The sequence below is a fragment of the Dendrobates tinctorius genome, unplaced genomic scaffold, assembly GCF_039654945.1.
Source record: "Dendrobates tinctorius isolate UK_male_01 unplaced genomic scaffold, ASM3965494v1 ptg000028l, whole genome shotgun sequence".
NCBI classification, from domain to species: domain Eukaryota; kingdom Metazoa; phylum Chordata; class Amphibia; order Anura; family Dendrobatidae; genus Dendrobates; species Dendrobates tinctorius.
The window spans coordinates 68294171-68314663 of NW_027361696.1; the positions used below are offsets into that span (position 1 = coordinate 68294171).

General features: G+C 45.2%; 1 protein-coding gene across 3 annotated transcripts in view; it reads right to left on the reverse strand.

Annotated features, from left to right (window-relative positions):
* The window catches only part of LOC141085508 (circularly permutated Ras protein 1-like), a 209060-nt gene that overhangs the window by 159818 nt on the left and 28749 nt on the right, over positions 1-20493 (reverse strand). The window contains exons 2-3 of one of the 3 annotated variants that reach the window (XM_073570921.1): positions 13261-13379; positions 10083-10197 (exon numbers count right to left, since the gene is read on the reverse strand). In XM_073570921.1, the coding sequence (XP_073427022.1) occupies positions 10083-10188 (106 nt within the window). In that variant the 5' untranslated portion in view covers positions 10189-10197; positions 13261-13379. The remainder of the gene's footprint in view (positions 1-10082; positions 10198-13260; positions 13380-20493) is intronic. The other 2 variants (XM_073570920.1, XM_073570922.1) reach the window with 2 other exon arrangements.

Here is a 20493-nt window from a genome sequence, read left to right on the forward strand (position 1 = left end):
GGTGCATGTGGTCGTGTGAAAAATAGAATCCTATGGTTAATTATGACTTGTGTGATGCAGAGTTTGTGGGATGTGAGGAATTTAGGAATTTTCAAAGAGACAGCGAAGGCGGTGGTGGTTCTGATGCAGAGGGTGTCTGGAAATTTAAAAAATGGCAGCACCTGATCAAATATCAGTGAATTTTAGTGATGTTTATTAATGTTCAGGATGTCTTTGGTGTATACCCTTGGTTTGTTATACTAAAATAAATATGAACCATGATGATATTGAGTTGTTTATAACTAACCTGAATGGTTTAAAAAAAAAAAGAAAAAAAGAAACAGCTGTCTGTGGATGGATACCATGTTTTGGCATAGGTGGTTTCCTTCATTGGAGACTGCCCTTCCTGTGGTTGTTCCTTCCTGGGGAAAGACCTGGCTAGTCATTGCTTGCGTTGAGAAACATGTGATGGTGTCTCCGCGGCTTGTTTTTGCATGTTTTTGCATATTTCCCATAAGGGATGGGGACATTGCTCTAGAATCACTGCGTTGAGAAACATGTGATGGTGTCTCCGCAGTGTTGGATGTTGATCTCCATGAGTTCATTCATCCTCATTTTCACAGTCTTTTACTAGGCATTGCGCCTACTAGCCAGTTTCCTACTCCACACTGATGAGGGGGAATACCCCGAAACAGCTGTCTGTGGATACCATGTTTTGGCATAGGTGGTTTTCTTCATTGGAGACTGCCCTTCCCGTGGTTGTTCCTTCCCGGGGAAAGACCTGGCTAGTCATTGCTTGCGTTGAGAAACGTGATGGTGTCTCAGCGGCTTGTGTTTTGCATGTTTTTACAAACAGTATGAGGACACATCTAAAGTCTTATGCAGATCCTGGGGCAGTGTTGGACCTGGGGCCCAGAAAAGGCATTGGGTGCCATGTCTCTGTCTCCCCTGTGATGAATGTGTGTGGGTCTCAGGGAAGCGGTTATGCCAGATAGCAGGACCCTGGTACCAAGAGGAGCTGTTGAGGAGAGGACAAATGAGGCAGAATGGTGGGTCACCCTCCCAGGGCTGTGGGGTACTCGGTATCGGGCCCGATGAGCTTCAATGGGAGATGTCACGGCAGCTGGGACCCGGCCCGTGGCCCTGGGCCCCCATTGTAAAAGGGGGGAATGTTCAGTGTGCTTATGATGAATAGATTGAATGAGTCGTGACGCCACCTGTGGTATTCGGCAATGAAGATGTTAAGCCGACGCTGCAGGCAGATCCTCTGGGACAGATGGTGGGGTGCAGCAATGATGTTATAGCCCTCCACAGGCAGGGCTGTAGACCCAGGGCAGAGTAGGTGAAGTGACACTTAGATGGTGTAGTGTCGGGCGCAGGGGATGTAGCAGTGCCGGGGAGGTTGACGCAGGAATAAGTGGAGGACACCAGGGAATGTAGTTCCAAAGCTTTACTCACAGTCTGTTGTGGCACAAGAGCCCGCATCCATGCCGTGTCCTCCTGGTCAGGAGCTCAGCCAACTTCCAGGCAAGATGAAGTACTCCTTTCCAACACTCCGCCAACATATGCACCTTTTCTGAACATCTCCCTCTTAGCGCTTTTAGTGAAGTACTCACGGTACTGAGTTACACTGGAGTTCCTCCTGTCAGATGTTCCTATGAACTCTACTTGTACGGCAGACAGCTGTAGCCTGCTTCGGGGACTCCTTACTACCAAGTCCCGGCTCACACACGTTGCTGTTGTGCCCCCAAGTCTTGTGTGGGAATAAAGAGGTGACAACTTCTATTCCTCCGGTGTCTGCTGCAGGACCATTAGTATCCATACAACCTCGGGGACCGGACTGTTGTGAGTTCATTCCCGGGTTCACCACAGATTCTAGGGTACTCAAAAGCAGGAAAAAATTGTAAAAAAAGAAAAAAAAAGTGGCAGAATTTTTTTTTTTTATATGTATATTTTTTCTTTGGGGCCGTAGAAGGATTTTTTTTAATGGAGATTAAGCAATTGTCTGATCATGTGGAGCAGCTCGCTGCTGAAGTGCGGGGAATTTCCGCCTATCTCACTCATTCACATGCTGCTGAACCAAGGATCCCTACTCCTGATGTGTTTTTTGGGGATCGGTCTAAATTTTTGAATTTTAAGAATAATTGTAAATTATTTCTTGCCTTGAAGCCTAATTCATCGGGGAGCTCTGCGCAGCAGGTTAAAATTGTCATCTCTTTGCTGTGCGGCGATCCCCAGGATTGGGCGTTTTCTTTGACACCTGAAGATCCTATTCTGACTAATGTGGATGCATTTTTTCAAGCCTTGAGGTTGTTGTATGATGAACCTAATGCTATTGATCAAGCTGAGAAAGCCCTATTGGCATTGAACCAGGGTCAGGATTCTGCAGAGTTATACTGTCAAAAATTCCGAAGGTGGGCGGTCCTTACTACCTGGAATGATGGTGCCTTGGCAGCTCTCTTTCGGAAGGGGTTGTCAGAAACCGTAAAAGATACTATGGTGGGATTTCCTGTTCCCTCTGGTCTTGACGATTCTACGTCATTAGCCATTCAAATTGATCAGCGTTTACGTGAACGCAAAATTACACTAGAGGAGTTGCCACCTTTTGGACAAATGTCTGAACCTATGCTGTTATGATTGAGTCACCGAGGAGGAAAAAACAAAACACAAGCTCAGCCCAGAAAATCAGAGAGGTTGGAAACTAGCGGATTGCAGACCCCTAATCCTATCACACAACTAGCAGTAGCCGTGGAGTGTTCCTACGGTGATCCTAGACACCTCGTCACAGCCGGAGATCTACATAAGCCTAAAGAGAGAAAAGGGAAAAACTGACTGCCCCAGAGCAGACCCCAAAGCAATAGGCAGCCCCCAACATATAATGACGGTGAAGCAAGATGAAAACACAGATAGAAAGATAGGTTGAGCAAACAATGGGGCCCAAGCTAACTAAAAAGGACAAGACAGAAAAGCTGCTGTCTGTAATCCGAGAAAACCCTGCTAAAAAATATTACCAACACAACTGATAAGCAAAAAGGACCCTGAAGTCACTAGACTTCAAACCCTATATCAGCACTCAGAATATTCTGGAAGCAGAGCAAAAGAGAACACTGATCAAGTAAAAAGAATCCAGCACACCCCCGGCCGGGGATGGCTGAACTCCAAAAAACAAAGTAAACAAAACCAAAACTAATAAGTTCAATAGCAGAGCAAAAACTTATCTTTGGGAAGCAGGAATCAGACTGGTCTCCAAGAATCCAGCAGAGAAATCACCAGCGACTTAGAAGGGCGTCGACTGCCTTATATCCAGTCTGAAGTTCCCGTTACCCAGTCACCATCTACCTGATCAGGTGTTTGGTTTCTTTCATCTAAATCAGCCTCACTACCTTCCTTCACCAGAAGAGGGAAATCCTCGGACACAAAAGATGAATGAACAGATGAGCTCACAACACTATGCAATGTGATAGAGTTTTGTCTAGGGTGCAACGTCAGGAGTTTAGAAGGCGTAATAAGCTGTGTTTTTTCTGTGGCGACGTCTCTCATATTATTTCTGTCTGCCCAAAACTAGAGAAACGTTTTGCACACACATTTGCTGTGGGCAGTATACAACCTAAGTTTATTTTGGCAATTACTCTGATCTGCTCCTTATCCACATTTTCCACGAAGGCTTTTGTGGATTCAGGAGCAGCGTTGAAGCTGATGGATTTGGACTTTGCTAAACGTTGTGGTTTTTCCATGACGCCTCTGCGGACGCCTATTCCTTTGAGGGGTATTGATGCTACTCCTTTGGCGGAGAATAAACCTCAGTTTTGGACCCAGGTGACGATCCGGGTTGCCCCAGACCACCAAGAAAATTGTACAATTTTGGTGCTGCATAATTTGCATGATACTATTGTTCTGGGTTTTACTTGGTTGCAAACTCATAATCCAGTTTTGGATTGGAAATCTGGGTCTGTGGTGAGTTGGGGTTGTCAGTGTGTTCTTAGGGACGCTCCTGTTTTCTCCACCTCTCCTCAGTCTCATGATATTCCTGATTATCTAGCCGATTTTTCTGATGTATTTAGTGAGAGCAAGTCTGCGTCTTTGCTTCCTCATAGGAGTTATGACTGTGCAATTGAGTTGATGCCTGGGTGTAAATTTCCCAAGGGTCGGCTTTTCAACTTATCAGTACCCGAACATGATGCTATGCGATCCTATATTAAGGAGTCATTGGAGAAGGGTCATATTAGACCATCCTCGTCACCTTTAGGTGCTGGGTTTTTTTTTGTGGCCAAGAAAGATGGTTCATTAAGACCGTGTATTGATTATCGTTCTCTTAACAAGATGACGGTTAAATATCAGTACCTGTTACCTCTGATGTCTGATTTATTCTCCAGAGTTAAGAGTGCCTGCTGGTTTACTAAGCTTGACCTCAGGGGGGCGTATAATCTTATTCGCATCAAGCACGGGGATGAATGGAAGATGGCGTTTAATACTCCGGAGGGACATTTTGAGTACTGGTGATGCCTTTTGGGCTCACTAATGCCCCTTCTGTCTTCCAGTCCTTTATGAATGATATTTTCCGTGACTTTGTGGATAAGTTTTTGATCATCTATCTGGATGATATTTTGATCTTTTCCAGTGATTGGGATTCTCATGTGGAACACGTCCGGACTGTGTTCCGGATTTTGAGGGCGAATTCCCTGTTTGTTAAGGGATCGAAATGCCTCTTTGGTGTACAGAAGATTTCATTTTTGGGATTTATCTTATCTCCATCGACTATTGAAATGGACCCGGCCAAGGTACAGGACATTTATGATTGGGTTCAGCCTACTTCTTTGAAGGCCCTCCAGAAGTTTTTGGGTTTTGCTAATTTCTTTCGTAAATTTATAGGTAATGTGTTGAATTGGTCTCCTGAGGCTATCTCAGCATTTCAGGAGCTTAAGCAGAGATTTAAGCAGAGATTTACTTCAGCTCCAGTTTTACGGCAACCTGATGTCTCACTTCCATTTCAGGTGGAGGTAGATGCTTCTGAAATTGGTGCAGGAGCTGTTTTGTCCCAAAAAGACCCTGTGACTTCTAAGATGAATCCCTGTGCCTTCTTTTCTAGAAAGTTCTCCCCATCTGAACGCAACTATGACGTGGGGAATCGGGAATTGTTGGCCATGAAGTGGGCATTTGAGGAGTGGAGACATTGGTTGGAGGGAGCTAGACATCAAGTTGTGGACCTCACCGATCACAAGAATTTGATTTATCTGGAGTCGGCCAAACGCTTGAATCCTAGACAGGCTAGATGGGCCTTGTTTTTCACGCGTTTTAATTTTGTGGTCTCTTTTCTTCCGCGCACTAAGAATGTTAAGGCAGACACCCTTTCTAGGAGTTTCTTTGCCGATTCTCTTAGTGTGACTGAGCCTACTACCATCCTAGGTGAGGGGGTAGTTCTTTCTGCCATTTCGCCCGATTTGAGACGCGCCCTGGAGGAATTTCAGGAGGATAAACCTGAGCGTTACCCTATGGGAAAATTGTATGTTCCTGACCAGTGGAGAAAGAGAGTGATGTCTGAAATTCATTGCTCCGCATTGTCTGGTCATCCAGGTATTTTTGGTACCAGAGATTTGGTGAGTCGGTCCTTTTGGTGGCCTGCTTTATCACGTGACGTCAGGAATTTTGTACAGTCCTGTGGGACTTGTTCTCGGTCTAAACCCTGTTCTCGTTCTAGTGGGTTGCTGATGCCCTTGCCGGTGCCCAAGAGACCAGAGACCCATATCTCAATGGATTTTATTTCTGATCTTCCTGTCTCTCAGAGAATGACTGTTATCTGGGTGATTTGTGATAGATTTTCGAAGATGGTCCATCTTGTACCACTCCCAAAGTTGCCATCTTCTGCTGAGTTGGTGCCCTTGTTTTTACAACAGGTGGTTCGGTTGCATGGGATTCCTGAGAACATTGTGTCCGACAGAGGAGTCCAGTTTGTTTCCAGATTCTGGAAAGCCTTTTGTTCCAATCTGGGAATTCAGTTATCCTTCTCCTCCGCGTTTCATCCCCAGACCAATGGACAGACTGAGAGAACAAACCAGACCTTGGAGTCTTATTTGAGATGTTTTATATCTGCTGATCAGGATGATTGGGTCTCATTTTTGCCCTTGGCCGAATTCGCACTGAACAATAGAGCTAGTTCTGCCACTTTGATGTCACCCTTTTTCTGTAATTTTGGGTTTCATCCTCGATTCTCTTCATGGCAAGTGGAATCTTCGTCCTGCCCAGGTGTAGACACTGTGGTTAAGAGAATGCAGCAGATATGGAACCAAGTGGTGGATAAGTTGTCACTCTCTCAGGAAAAGGCCCAGCGGTTTTCCAACCGGCATAGGACCATTGGTCCCCGGTTTAAAGTGGGTGATATGGTTTGGTTGTCATCTAAGAATATTCCTATGAAGGTTGCATCTCCTAAATTTAAGCCAAGATTTATTGGTCCTTATAAGATTTTGGAAATTCTTAATCCTGTTTCGTTTCGATTGGCTATTCCAGTTACGTTCAAGATCCATAACGTATTTCACAAATCTTTGTTGAAGAGGTTTGTTGAGCCAGTGGTTCCTATGGCAGCACCTCCTGACCCTGTGTTGGTCGAAAGCATTGTGGAATATGAGGTAGAGAAAATATTGGATTCTCGTTTGGTTAGACAGAGACTCCAGTATTTGGTCAAATGGAAGGGTTATGTCAGGAGAATAATTCTTGGGTCTCTGCCTCCGATATTCATGCCAATAGATTGGCTCGTGCTTTTCACTGGGCCCATCCTGATCGGCCTGGTGGCGTGGATGAGGGTTCGGTGACCCCTCCTCAAGGGGGGGTACTGTTGTGAGTTCATTTTCGGGTTCACCAGTTGTGAGTTCCTCTTCTGGACTCCCTCTGGCGGTGACGGGAGGTGGTGCGGCTGGTTTGATCGGTGGACATCTGCCACTTGAGAATGAGGATGACGATTGGATCTCAGGATTCTCAGATTGGATTTAAGACAGCCGACGCCCTATTCAGTTGCTGGTGATTCCTTCTGGCTTGTCAGCTCTTGGTTTTCAGCTCTGTTCCAGTCATCTAAAGCTAAGTTTTTCTGCTAATGTTCACACTTGATTTTGTTGGTCTATTCAGTTTTTTGTGTGGTCTGCCAGCCCCAGCTGGGGGCTGAGCTGAATTTCCACTCTTATTTATCAGTATTTTGCCAATTGGCTTTTTGTCCCTTACAGGTTCGGTCTCTTTTTGCTCTGTCTCAGAATATTTAAGAGTGCTGATATAGTGGGAGAAGTCTAGTGACTTCAGGGTTAATTTTGCTATCAGAAGTGTTGGACATTATTTTTGTAGGGTTTTTTGCAGGTTGCAGACAGTGTCTTCCCTTTCCTTTCCTGTCTAGTTAGTTTGGGCCCCATCATTTGCTCAGCCTATTTTCCTGCCTGTGTTTGTGCCTTCATCTTTTTTCACCGTCAATACATGTGTGGGGGCTATCTATTCCTTTGGGGTCTGCTCTGTGGCAGTTAGTTTTCCCTTTTCTTGCTTTAGGCTTATGTAGTCCTCCGGCCATGACGAGGCGTCTAGGTTCATCGTAGGCACGCTCCACGGCTACTGCTAGTTGTGTGGTAAGATCAGGGATCTGCAATCTGCATAGTTACCAACCACTCTGGTTTTCTGTGGCTTAGCTTGTTTTCCTTTTTTCTCCTCGGTGACCCATTCCTAACACCGGACCCCGGCCTTGCTCTTAGAACTTGGGAAGGGTTCTCCTCTAACCCTAATCCCTAGTTCTCTTCTTCTCCTCATGTTCCGTACTAATCCTTTTCCTTCTTATGGAGAGTCAGGCTTTCTATCAATGTTCCTTTCCTGTGCCTGCGGACCCAGGTCACTGAGGTCGGCTGCAGCACTTCCTTCATTCATCCCACCCAGGGGATCTCTTTTCACAGACTGACCTTGTGAGACTCCTGTGACAAACTGACTAAATCCTACACTCTTCCCGCTCTTTTAGTGCAGACTAAACTCCACCCGCCTCCCAGCACGCTTCGTGTTCCAAGCAGGGAGCCACCAAAGGGTGCTTTGCTACACTACTATGTTGTGTGGGATGCAGGTGTTGGAGCGTGGTCAGGTGTCTCCACCTTACCTGGATGGTGGGGTACCACACCTCAGGAGGAGGTGCAGTACCTCTGTGGCGACTGAGCCCACAGGGGCACCACAATTGAGTCAAAGACTGATAGTACACTGGACAAAGGAAACATCCTCTGGAGGGGATTCTGCCTCACTCGGTGTGCCACAACCACATGTATCCAAATTGTGCTGTAAATCTGAACCTGTTGAACTGGTCCTAAGGTCTCCTGTCATGTGTGAGGTGGAATCCAGTCCCATGGACAGGGAAGTAACAAGGACTCCTGAACTTCAAGTGACTACAGCATGCATCTGTGGCACCCCTGAGGGTTCAGTCGCCACACAGGTACTGCACCTCAGCCAGAGGTGTAGTACCCCACTATCCCAGGTAAGATGGAGACACCTGACCACACTCACACACCTGCACCCAACACACACTTAGAACAGCAGGGCACCCTTTATGACCCCTGCTTGGTTCATGAAGGGTGTTGGGAGGTGGATGGAGCTTAGGTTTAGAGCGGGAGAACTGATAGGAAGTCAGATCAGTTCCCTTTAGGGGAAGGGAGTCAGTGGATGTGTCTGCAGCAGCTCCTAGTCAGGAGGACCTGCTGGACGGAGTGATCTTGGGATGGAAGTTCCCTGAGAGGGAAAAGGGGTTCTCCCAGAGGCACGGGTGGAGAAAGCTCCCTGTGGGGCTCGTTTCATGCTGATGGATGTCAAGTGGGGGAGAATCCAGGTCGTAGAAGGGTCTCAGCCCCTAGCCTAGTGGAGTGGACAACAGGACTCAGCTAGCAAGCCGACAGCTGTGGCAACTTTAGGGGCCACAGCCAACTACCACAATTATCTTCTCCAGGAAGGCAGCCAGGAAGTATCAAGGAAACATAGTGGGTCACGTCCGACAGGATCTGCGGCAGCTGGACTGGGACACTGACTGTGAGGTGCTGGAAGGGTAGGCAAGTGAAAAGCAGCACTGTGGAGATGGCCAGGGAAGTCACATATTGAAAGAAGTGCTTGGAAGGTGTACTTCATTGATCTAGGAGTTGACTGAGCCCCTCACCTGAAGAACATGGTACTGAAGCGGGCATCTGTGTGCACCAGAAACTGTGAGTAAAGCTTTGGAACAGTACTCCACTGTGTCCTTTGAATTCTTTCCTCTACACTCATCCAGCACTGCTGCATCTAACACTAGCAGCCATTACATCTTCAACTAATCACCACTGCCCTGGGACTACAGCTCTACCTGTGGAGAGCTATTACACCTCTGCTGCATCCCACCATCTGTCCCAGAGGATCTGAACTGCAGCGCTGGTCACTATTGATCAGATATCACAGGTGGCATCACGAACACTTAATATAAAAACTCTTTACTTCTCATCCCCTTGTAAATACTTTCCCATCTCATTGGACGCCCAGGGCCACGGACCGGGTCACCGCCGCTGTGACACTGCCCCTTTAAGAAAGCGGCCTGGTACAGAGTACCCCACTTGCCCTAGCGGGCGCTCCACATCCTACAGCACATCACACTCATGTCAAGATTTCAAGGCAAAGAGAACTCAGTTCCATCCCACAGCAGCCGACCCTGTACCTGCCTTCACCGTCACATACTATCTGTAGAACTTTTTCACAGTTTTATGGCTTTCTCAGCATATCTCTGTGTCTAAGCTGTGAGCTGTGACGTCCTATCCAGATTCACCCTAAAGTGGTTGCTGCATTCCATGCCTCTGCTTTTACATTGGCTATGATTGCCCCTGCCAGGCATTATGTATGAGTCTGCCCAGTCATGCCTGAGGTCCTGTGAGCTTTTGATGGCAGATGTAATCTTTTGCAATGCGTAAAATTACGAAATGCTTGTAAATTTCCTCTCCATTCTTAAGAATTTTTAATTTTATTGGTTTCCTTTCATTGGTGACATTGTCTAGGACTCATAGGCAAAGAGTACAGCATTTACAAGCTGTTTGCTATATAGCTTGTAAGTGCTGCTCTTAAGGTCACCCAAATTATATATATGTACGTACCAAATTGGGACTGCGGTACCATCACTGGAGGCTGGAGACTTTCAGGGCGCGCGTTATTTTGACCTTTGGGGTCATCTACATAAATATATCTGCAGCCAAACTCCATGTCACAAACCTGAAATCAGAGTTATGTTTTAGAACAATATTAAAAAAAGCATTTAAAAACATAATTTTATCATAAAAGTATCATTAGAAAAAAAAATTGATGAAAAAATTACTTTTTTAAATCCTAAAACAAATATGCTCACACTGAGCTCAGTTTTGTTGTGTAGACTAAATATTGACTTTCTTTCAGTGACTCTTCGGCCGCCCTAACCGTCTCCCTAAACTCGTCTGACAACTTGTACTTGTCTAAAAGCAGTAAAAACTATTACACAAAAACATAACATACATAAAAAGAAAACAAATGCCAAAAATATATGTAACATTTCCTAGATAACTAGGAAATAGCACAGTATTGTTTAAGGGGGTAACCCGCTGATGAGACCTTAAGTGATTAGCCCGTAATATGCAAATTTCCCAGACCGAGTCACCAGTTATTGCACATTTATTGTCTGAGGCAGTTTTACTATGAGAATCCTGAAAAATAATTTAGACCCCCATATTGTATTCAGACCTAAGATCCCAAAACCAATTCAGATCCCAGATTCAGCAAGTCATAATAAAAATGCAGTGCTTTTACTACAGCTACATTAAAAATGCCAACTATTTCCAATTTTCAAAAGGATGGAGAAAAGATGAGAAGTTAATGATGTGGAAAACGACTTCTATTTTAAAGGATATCTGACAGAAGGATCAACCCTCCAAAGCTGTCTATATGGGCATGTAGGGCATAGGAAGCTGAATAAAATGATACCTTGATATCTGAGATTCGATGTTTTATTCCAGAGAAATCTACATTTTTCTTAATATGTAAATGAGTTGTTAAGAAGTATGGGCCGGACAAAGATCTGCTGAGACTCTACTTTCAGAGCTTATTGTAAATGAAAGGGAGAGTTACCAGTGTGAGACATGTAATGACTCAGTCTGCTATCCTGATCTACATGTCTTACACTGGGAACTCCACCTTACATGTAAAATAATCTATGGAGGCAGATTTTAAGGGAGATCTATGTCCGGCCCATTGATCGCAGCAGCTCATTTACATATTAAGAAAAATGTAGATTTCTCAGGAATAAGACATTCGATCTCAGATATCAAGGTATCATTTTATTCTGTTTCCTATGACCTACATGCCTGTATAGACGACTTAGGAGGGTGAATCCTACTGACAGATTCCCTTTAAAGCAATGTTTGGCCAATGTATCTAAAGACATGCGGCTGTAATAAATTTGATACAAATAACTTCAATCGTCTTGATTTAATAATCGTGGGCCGACAATTAGCAAAATAAGCGTTCATAAACATGCTTCTTCCCAATTATTGGCCCCATGCATCCCAAATTACCACAGATCCATTAACAAGTGATGAAAACGCTTATTAACAAGCTGATCGGATCGCTTAGACAGGCTCTAAAATCGTTGTCTGGACCAGCACTTCTCCATTTGTATATTTTGGATTGCCACATATGTCCATCATGGCCTCCTACTAACCCAACAGGGGGTTCCAAACAAGCTATTGATTCTTTTACACAATACATCTAAGGACAAATAGAATTAGACATTTTTATAGGTCACTGTCATTATGGGGATCTTTTACCATCTTCAGTAAATGAACCATATTGGATCCAATTTTCATCCATTTTTTTGGTCCTTGTGTCCAAATGGTGTCAGTCATTTTTCTCGTATCTGATTGTATGTGTTCATTCTGGAGTGGTGTAAAACACATAATGACATCTATATACTGCTAGGGTCGAGCTCCGTTTGTCATCAAACTTTTTTTTTGGGCAATTCAGTTCAAATAACATAAGAACTCATTCACACGTCAGTGACTCTACTCATACACAAAAAAGCGGTCAAAGTTTCATCAGTGTTTTTCATCATCGTTTGGTCAAGGTGAGTTTTTACCATCAGAGTTTCATCAGTTTTTCTCGAAGGAAAAAATGAACTGATGGAGGTTTCTCAAACTTCTTATATCAAAGGGTCCATGAAAAAACAAAGAAAATTTTCACGGATCCTTTTGGGGGTTTGATACAAGATTTGGATCAAAATCAGACAAGTCTTCGTGCTTTTGTGCTTCACAAAAATAATCGGACACATTAACTGCCCCATAAACTGTGATAGGTATGAGATTAATCAGGGAAAAACGCAGATAGAACTCATACGTGAAAAACTGACATCTGAATACGTCATAGAATCCTAGAATGTTAGAGTTGTAAGGGACTTCCAGGGTCATCGTGTCCACCCCCCTACTCAATGCAGGATTCACTAAACCATCTCAGACAGATGTCTGTCCAGCCTCTGAAGAATTCCATTGAAGTAGAACTCATCACTCTTTGTGGTCCTTAGCAATCCGCTCCAAGACACAGAGACATATGCAAATGTAATTCTACAGATTTGTGATAAAATCGGGCAGCTCTCGGATGCCATCTGTGTTCTGTCCATTTTTCACTGACTGAAAGTAGAAGCTTGAGAAACCTCCACCAGCTCTTTTTTTGGCATATGGAAAAAATGGAAACTTTGACCAAACCCTGCTGAGATTCTGATCCAAAACTCTTGATGAAAATTGGTAATTTTTTTAGCGAGCAAGAAAAATCATTGAAGTCTGAATGAGACCTCAGACAGTATGACAAACACAGCTCTTCTATACTAATCAAGACAGCTTTCCTACATCTACCAGGCAACATAGACCAGAAAGTAACTGTAAGGAGGAAGACCAGGCTGCAGGTGCCTGGAACATTAAGGGTCCGAAGCTGCTGAGGCTGCATCCCATGTTGCCTTGGGGAAAGAATAGGGGACAGGACAGGCCCCATGACTCAGGAAGAGGGAGTGTGGCTAAGCCAGGCAGTGAGGAGAAAGCATGAGAAGAAAGGGTCTGTTCCCCGCTGGCAGTGAGAGCAGAGGCAGGTGTGCGGCGCTCTCTAGAGAAAGAAAGTGAGTGAGTGTGGAGCCGTGCTCCAGCAGAACTTCAGCGGGCGCTCCGGTGAGACAGTGTGTGTGTAAAGGTCAGCCAGGGCAGTAGTCTTGGCTCAGTATCTCTGGCATTGTATACCCTGGCCTCCCTCTACAGGAAAAGGTACCTCTTCTCTTGCGTAGTACAATCAGTACTCACGGTGCTGTCAGCGTCTTCTTTGCTGCGGTGACTTGAAGCTGATCCTGGATCCCAATGAATAGAGACACAGTCCAGGGCAACTGTTAACTGAACAGATTTAATTAATTCAGGACACAGCATATCCATATAGTTTCCAGCATTTCCATCACAGTAAAGACAGCACATTACTTCATCTTTCCCTTCTTTGTGTTCCTTGAGTCACCAAGTGTTTCCGTGGGATGGAGCGTCTCAGACGGCCCCTCAGTGTCCACCCTGTAAAGCGTCACCACGTTGAAGCGCTCTTCTGCCCGTTTCGCCCCGGACATCAGAGATTTAGCCCATGTAGCTATCCACCACAATCTGGAGTGACCTGCCTGCACACTTTTGTAGTAATGGACAGGGGACCACCACAATGCAGGGAGACTACGGTGTTATGATTAAGTCACCGTAGGAGGCAAAAACAGAAATGCTAGCTAAGTCCAGAAAACCAGAGTTGGCAGCTATCGGATTGCAGACCCCTGAACCTATCAACACAACTAGCAGTAGCCGTGGGGGGTTCCTACGATGCCCTAGACCCCTCGATCACAGCCGGAGAATTAAATAGGCCTAAAGAAAGAAAGGGGAAAATCTAAACTGCCCCAGAGCAGACCCCAAAGCAATAGGCAGCCCCCAACATATAATGACGGTGAAGCAAGATGAAAATACTAACACAGACAGAAAGATAGACTGAGCAAAGAGGGGCCCAAGCTAACTAGATAGAAAAGGACAGGAAGGCTGCTGTCTGCAATCCGTGAAAAACCCTATGAAAATAAGAGCCAACAGACTGACAGTGAAAAAGGCACTGAAGACGCTAGGCTTCAAAAAAGCTATGTCAGTACTCATGAATATACTGAAGACAGAGCTACAGGCAAAAGGAGATTCAGCTCACCCCAGCAGGGAAAGGCAGAATACTGAAAAGTAAGGAAAACAAAAAAACAAAACAGCTAACAGGCAAAACAGAAAACTTAGCTTTAGAGGAGCAGGAATCAGACTGGTGTCCTAGAAGTCCACAGAGAAATCCCCCGCAGGGCAGAAGGGCGTCGGCAGCCTTATATCCAGTCCGTGACTCCACTCAGCCAGTCATTCTCATTAGACTCAGGTGCCTGATAATCAGGCTCATTACCTTCCTTTACCAGAATAGGGAGTTCACCAGACCCCAGTGATGAAGGGGAAAATGAACTCACAACAGTACCTCCCCCTTGAGGAGGGGTCACCGAACCCTCAACCACGCCACCAAGGCGATCAGGGTGAGCCCGATGAAATGCACGCACCAATCTTTTGGCATGAATATCAGAGGCAGAGACCCAGGAATTATCCTCCTGACCATAACCCTTCCACTTAACCAAATACTGGAGTCTCCGTCTAGCCAGACGGGAATCCATTATTTTCTCTACCTCATATTCCATGTTACCTTCAACCAATACAGGGTCTGGAGGTGCCACCCCAGGAACAACTGGTTCAACAAACCTCTTCAACAAGGACTTATGGAACACATTATGGATTTTAAATGTGACAGGAAGAGCCAAACGAAAAGAGACCGGATTAATAATCTCCAAAATCTTGTAAGGTCCAATAAATCTAGGCTTAAACTTAGGAGAAGCCACCTTCATAGCAATATTTTTTGATGATAACCACACCATATCACCAATCTTAAACTGGGGACCAATGGTCCTATGTCGATTGGAAAACCGCTGGGCCTTTTCCTGGGAGAGAGATAACTTATCCACCACTTGGTCCCAGATCTGGTGCATTCTCTCCACCACTGTTATGATTGAGTCACCGTAGGAGGCAAAAATAGAAATGCTAGCTAAGTCCAGAAAACCAGAGAAGTTGGCAGCTATCGGATTGCAGACCCCTGAACCTATCAACACAACTAGCAGTAGCCGTGGGGGGCTCCTACAATGCCCTAGGCCCCTCGATCACAGCCGGAGGACTACATAGCCTAAAGACAGAAAGGGAAATCTAAACTGCCCCAGAGCAGACCCCAAAGCAAAAGGCAGCCCTCCACATATAATGACGGTGAAGCAAGAAGAAAGAACAAAACACAGACAGAAAGATAGACTGAGCAAAGATGGGGCCCCAGCTAGCTTAGATAGGAAAGGACAGGAAGGCTGCTGTCTGCAATCCGTGAAAAACCCTATGAAATAAGAGCCAACAACTGACAGTAAAAAAGGCCCTGAAGACGGTAGGCTTCAAAAAAGGCTATGTCAGTACTCAGGAATATTCTGAAGACAGAGCAACAGGCAAAAGGAGATTCAGCTCACCCCAGCAGGGAATGGTAGAATCCAGAAAAGCAAGGAAAACAAAACACTAATGCAAAAAGGCAAAGCAGAAATCTTAGCTTTAGATGAGCAGGAATCAGACTGGTTTCCTAGAAGTCCACAGAGAAATCACCCGCAGGCCAGAAGGGCGTCGGCAGCCTTATATCCAGTCATCAACTCCACTCAGCCAGTCATCATCATCAGCCCCAGGTGTTTGACAATCAGGCTCACTACCTTTCTTCACCAGAAGAGGGAGTTCCTCGGGCCTCAGTAGTGAAGGGGAAAATGAACTCACAACACACCACAGTGTCAACACCTGGGCAGGCAGAAGGCTCCACCTGCCCTGAAGAAAATCGAGGATGAAACCCAAAGTTACAAAAAAAAGGTGACATCAAAGTGGCAGAACTAGCTCTATTATTTAAAGCAAATTCGGCCAAGGGCAAAAATGAAACCCAATCATCCTGATCAGCGGAAATAAAACATCTCAAATACGACTCCAAGGTCTGGTTTGTTCTCTCTGTCTGCCCATTGGTCTGAGGGTGAAAAGCAAAGGAGAAGGACAACTGAATTCCCAGCTTGGAACAGAAAGTCCTCCAAAATCTAGACACAAACTGAACTCCTCTGTCAGATACAATGTTCTCAGGAATCCCGTTTAAGCGAACCACCTGTTGCAAAAACAGGGGCACCAACTCAGAGGAAGATGGCAACTTAGGGAGTGGTACAAGATGAACCATCTTAGAGAACCTATCACAAATCACCCAAATAACAGTCATTCTTTGAGAGACGGGCATATCAGAGATGAAATCCATTGAAATATGGGTCCATGGCCTCCTGGGGACCGGCAAAGGCATTAACAACCACCTAGAGCGAGAACAAGATTTAGACCGGGAGCAAGTCCCACAGGACTGCACAAAATTCCTGACATCATGAGACAAGGTGGGCCACCAAAAAGAGCGACTCACCAGATCTCTAGTACCAAAAATACCTGGATGACCAGCCAATGCAGAACAATGAACTTCAGACATCACTCTCTTCTTCCACTGGTCAGGAACATACAACTTTCCACTGGGACAACGCTCAGGTTTGTCCTCCTGGAACTCTTGCAGAGCAAGTCTCAAATCGGGCGAGATGGCAGAAAGAACTACCCCTTCGCCTAAGATGGTAGCAGGCTTGGTCACCACAGGAGAATCAGCAAAGAAACTCCTAGAGAGGGCGTCTGCCTTGACATTCTTAGTTCCAGGAAGAAAAGAGACCACAAAATCAAAACGTGTAAAAAACAAGGCCCACCTAGCCTGTCTAGGGTTCAAGCGTTTAGCCGACTCTAGGTAAATCAAATTCTTGTGGTCAGTGAGGACCACAACTTGATGTTTAGCTCCCTCCAACCAATGTCTCCACTCCTCAAATGCCCATTTCATGGCCAACAGTTCCCGATTCCCCACATCATAGTTACGTTCAGATGGAGAGAACTTTCGGGAAAAGAAAGCACAGGGATTCATTTTAGATGTTACAGGATCCTTTTGGGACAAAACAGCTCCTGCACCAATCTCAGAAGCATCCACCTCTACCTGGAACGGGAGTGAGACATCAGGTTGCCGCAAAACCGGGGCGGAGGTAAATCTTCGCTTCAGCTCCTGAAAGGAAGCAACAGCCTCAGGAGACCAATTCAACACATCAGCACCCTTCTTAGTCAGATCAGTCAATGGCTTGGCTATACTAGAAAACTTTGCTATAAATTTCCGATAAAAATTAGCAAAACCCAAAAACTTCTGGAGGGCCTTCAAAGAAGTGGGCTGAACCCAATCATAAATGGCCTGTACCTTGGCCGGGTCCATTTCAATAGTTGACGGAGACAAAATAAATCCCAAAAAAGAAATCCTCTGTACTCCAAAAAGGCATTTCGATCCTTTGACATACAGGGAATTCTCCCTCAAGATCCGGAACACAGTCCGAATATGTTCCACATGAGAATCCCAATCCTTCGAGAAGATCAAAATATCATCCAGATAGATAATCAAAAATTTATCGACAAAGTCTCGGAAAATATCGTTCATGAAGCACTGGAAGACAGAAGGGGCATTAGTGAGCCCAAAAGGCATCACCAGGTACTCAAAATGTCCCTCCGGAGTATTAAACGCCGTCTTCCATTCATCCCCCTGCTTAATGCGGATAAGATTATACGCCCCCCTGAGGTCAAGCTTGGTAAACCAGCAAGCACCTCTAACTCTAGAGAATAGATCCGAAATCAGGGGTAACGGATACTGATATTTAATAGTAATTTTATTGAGGGCACGATAATCAATACAAGGCCTTAAAGAACCATCCTTTTTGGCCACAAAAAAAAAACCGGCACCTAAGGGTGAAGAGGATGGTCTAATATGACCCTTCTCCAACGCCTCCTTAATATAGGACCGCATAGCCTCGTGCTCGGGTACAGATAAATTGAAGAGCCGACCCTTGGGAAATTTACACCCCGGGCTTAGTTCAATTGCACAGTCATAACTCCTATGAGGAGGCAAAGACGCAGACTCATTCTCACTAAATACATCATAAAAGTCCGCCAAATAGTCAGGAACATCATGCAACTGAGGAGAGGTGGAAAAAACCGGAGCCTCACTAAAGGCACACTGACAACCCCAACTCACCACAGAGACAGATTTCCAATCCAAAACTGGATTATGAATTTGCAACCAGGGAAACCCCAGAACAACGGCATCATGCAGACCATGCAATAGCAAAAATCTGCAATTTTCTTGATGGTCTGGGGCGACCCGCATGACCACCTGGGTCCAAAACTGAGGTTTATTTTTAACCAAAGGAGTAGCATCAATCCCCCTCAAAGGGATAGGCATCTGCAGAGGTGTCATCGGAAATCCACAATGTTTAGCAAAATCCAAGTCCATTAGGTTTAGCGCTGCTCCCGAATCCACAAAAGCCTTGGCGGAAAATATGGACAGGGAGCAGATCAGAGTAATTGCCAGAAGAAACTTAGGTTGAACACCACCAACAGAAAACGTGTGTGCAAAGCGTTTCTCTCGTTTAGGACAAACAGAAATAATATGCGAGGCATCTCCACAGAAAAAACACAGCTTATTACGCCTTCTGAACTCCTGACGTTGCGCCTTAGACAAAACTCTATCACATTGCATAGGTTCAGACGTCTGTTCAACCGGTGGCAACACCTCTCGTGCAATCCTGCGTTCACGTAAACGCCGATCAATCTGAATGGCTAATGACATAGAATCGTCCAGACCAGAGAGAACAGGAAATCCCACCATAGTATCTTTTACGGCTTCTGACAAACCCTTCCGAAAGAGAGCAGCCAAGGCATTATCATTCCAGGTAGTAAGGACCGCCCACTTTCGGAACTTTTGACAGTACAACTCTGCAGAATCTCGACCCTGGTTCAATGACAACAGGGTCTTTTCAGCCTGATCAATAGCATTAGGTTCGTCATACAACAACCCCAAAGCTTGAAAGAATGCGTTCACATTAGTCAGAATAGGATCATCTAGTTTCAAAGAAAACTCCCAATCCTGGGGATCACCACGCAGCAAAGAGATGACAATTTTAACCTGCTGCGCGGAGCTCCCTGACGAGTTAGGCTTCAAGGCAAAAAATAATTTACAATTATTTTTGAAACTCAAAAATTTAGATCGATCCCCAAAAAATACATCAGCTGTAGGGATCTTTGGTTCAACAGCATGCGAACGAGCAAGGTAGGCGGAAATTCCCCGCACTTCCGCAGCGAGCTGCTCCACACGATCAGACAATTGCTTTATCTCCATTGAGAGAGAAAAAAAAATTCCCCCTACGGCCTCAGAGATATAGAGGAAAGAATATACACACACCTTTTTTTTTTTTTTTTTTTAAACACAATTCTTTCCTGCTATTGAGTACCCTAGGATCTGCGGTATGGCGGGTGATTCTGTTATGATTGAGTCACCGTAGGAGGCAAAAACAGAAATGCTAGCTAAGTCCAGAAAACCAGAGAAGTTGGCAGCTATCGGATTGCAGACCCCTGAACCTATCAACAGAACTAGCAGTAGCCGTGGGGGGTTCCTACGATGCCCTAGACCCCTCGATCACAGCCGGAGAATTAAATAGGCCTAAAGAAAGAAAGGGGAAAATCTAAACTGCCCCAGAGCAGACCTCAAAGCAATAGGCAGCCCCCAACATATAATGACGGTGAAGCAAGATGAAAATACTAACACAGACAGAAAGATAGACTGAGCAAAGAGGGGCCCAAGCTAACTAGATAGAAAAGGACAGGACGGCTGCTGTCTGCAATCCGTGAAAAACCCTATGAAAATAAGAGCCAACAGACTGACAGTGAAAAAGGCCCTGAAGACGCTAGGCTTCAAAAAAGCTATGTCAGTACTCAGGAATATACTGAAGACAGAGCTACAGGCAAAAGGAGATTCAGCTCACCCCAGCAGGGAAAGGCAGAATACTGAAAAGCAAGGAAAACGAAAAACAAAACAGCTAACAGGCAAAACAGAAAATTTAGCTTTAGAGGAGCAGGAATCAGACTGGTGTCCTAGAAGTCCGCAGAGAAATCCCACGCAGGGCAGAAGGGCGTCGGCAGCCTTATATCCAGTCCGTGACTCCACTCAGCCAGTCATCCTCATTAGACTCAGGTCTAATACTTTATTTTACCAGAATAGGGAGTTCACCAGACCCCAGTGACGAAGGGGAAAATGAACTCACAACACTACGGCACACAAGATGAGGTGCAAACAACAAAGGGTTAATTTATTTACAGGCAAGGAATCCAGTGTTTAGGAAAATGCAGAAACAGGGATATGGAACCAGAAATTTACAAGGATAGTATTCTCTAGCTGGACCGTCAAAAGCATGGAGCACCAACTATAACAGCGCAGTGTATTTATCCAACTGGCAAGACAACACAGTAAAGTAATGCA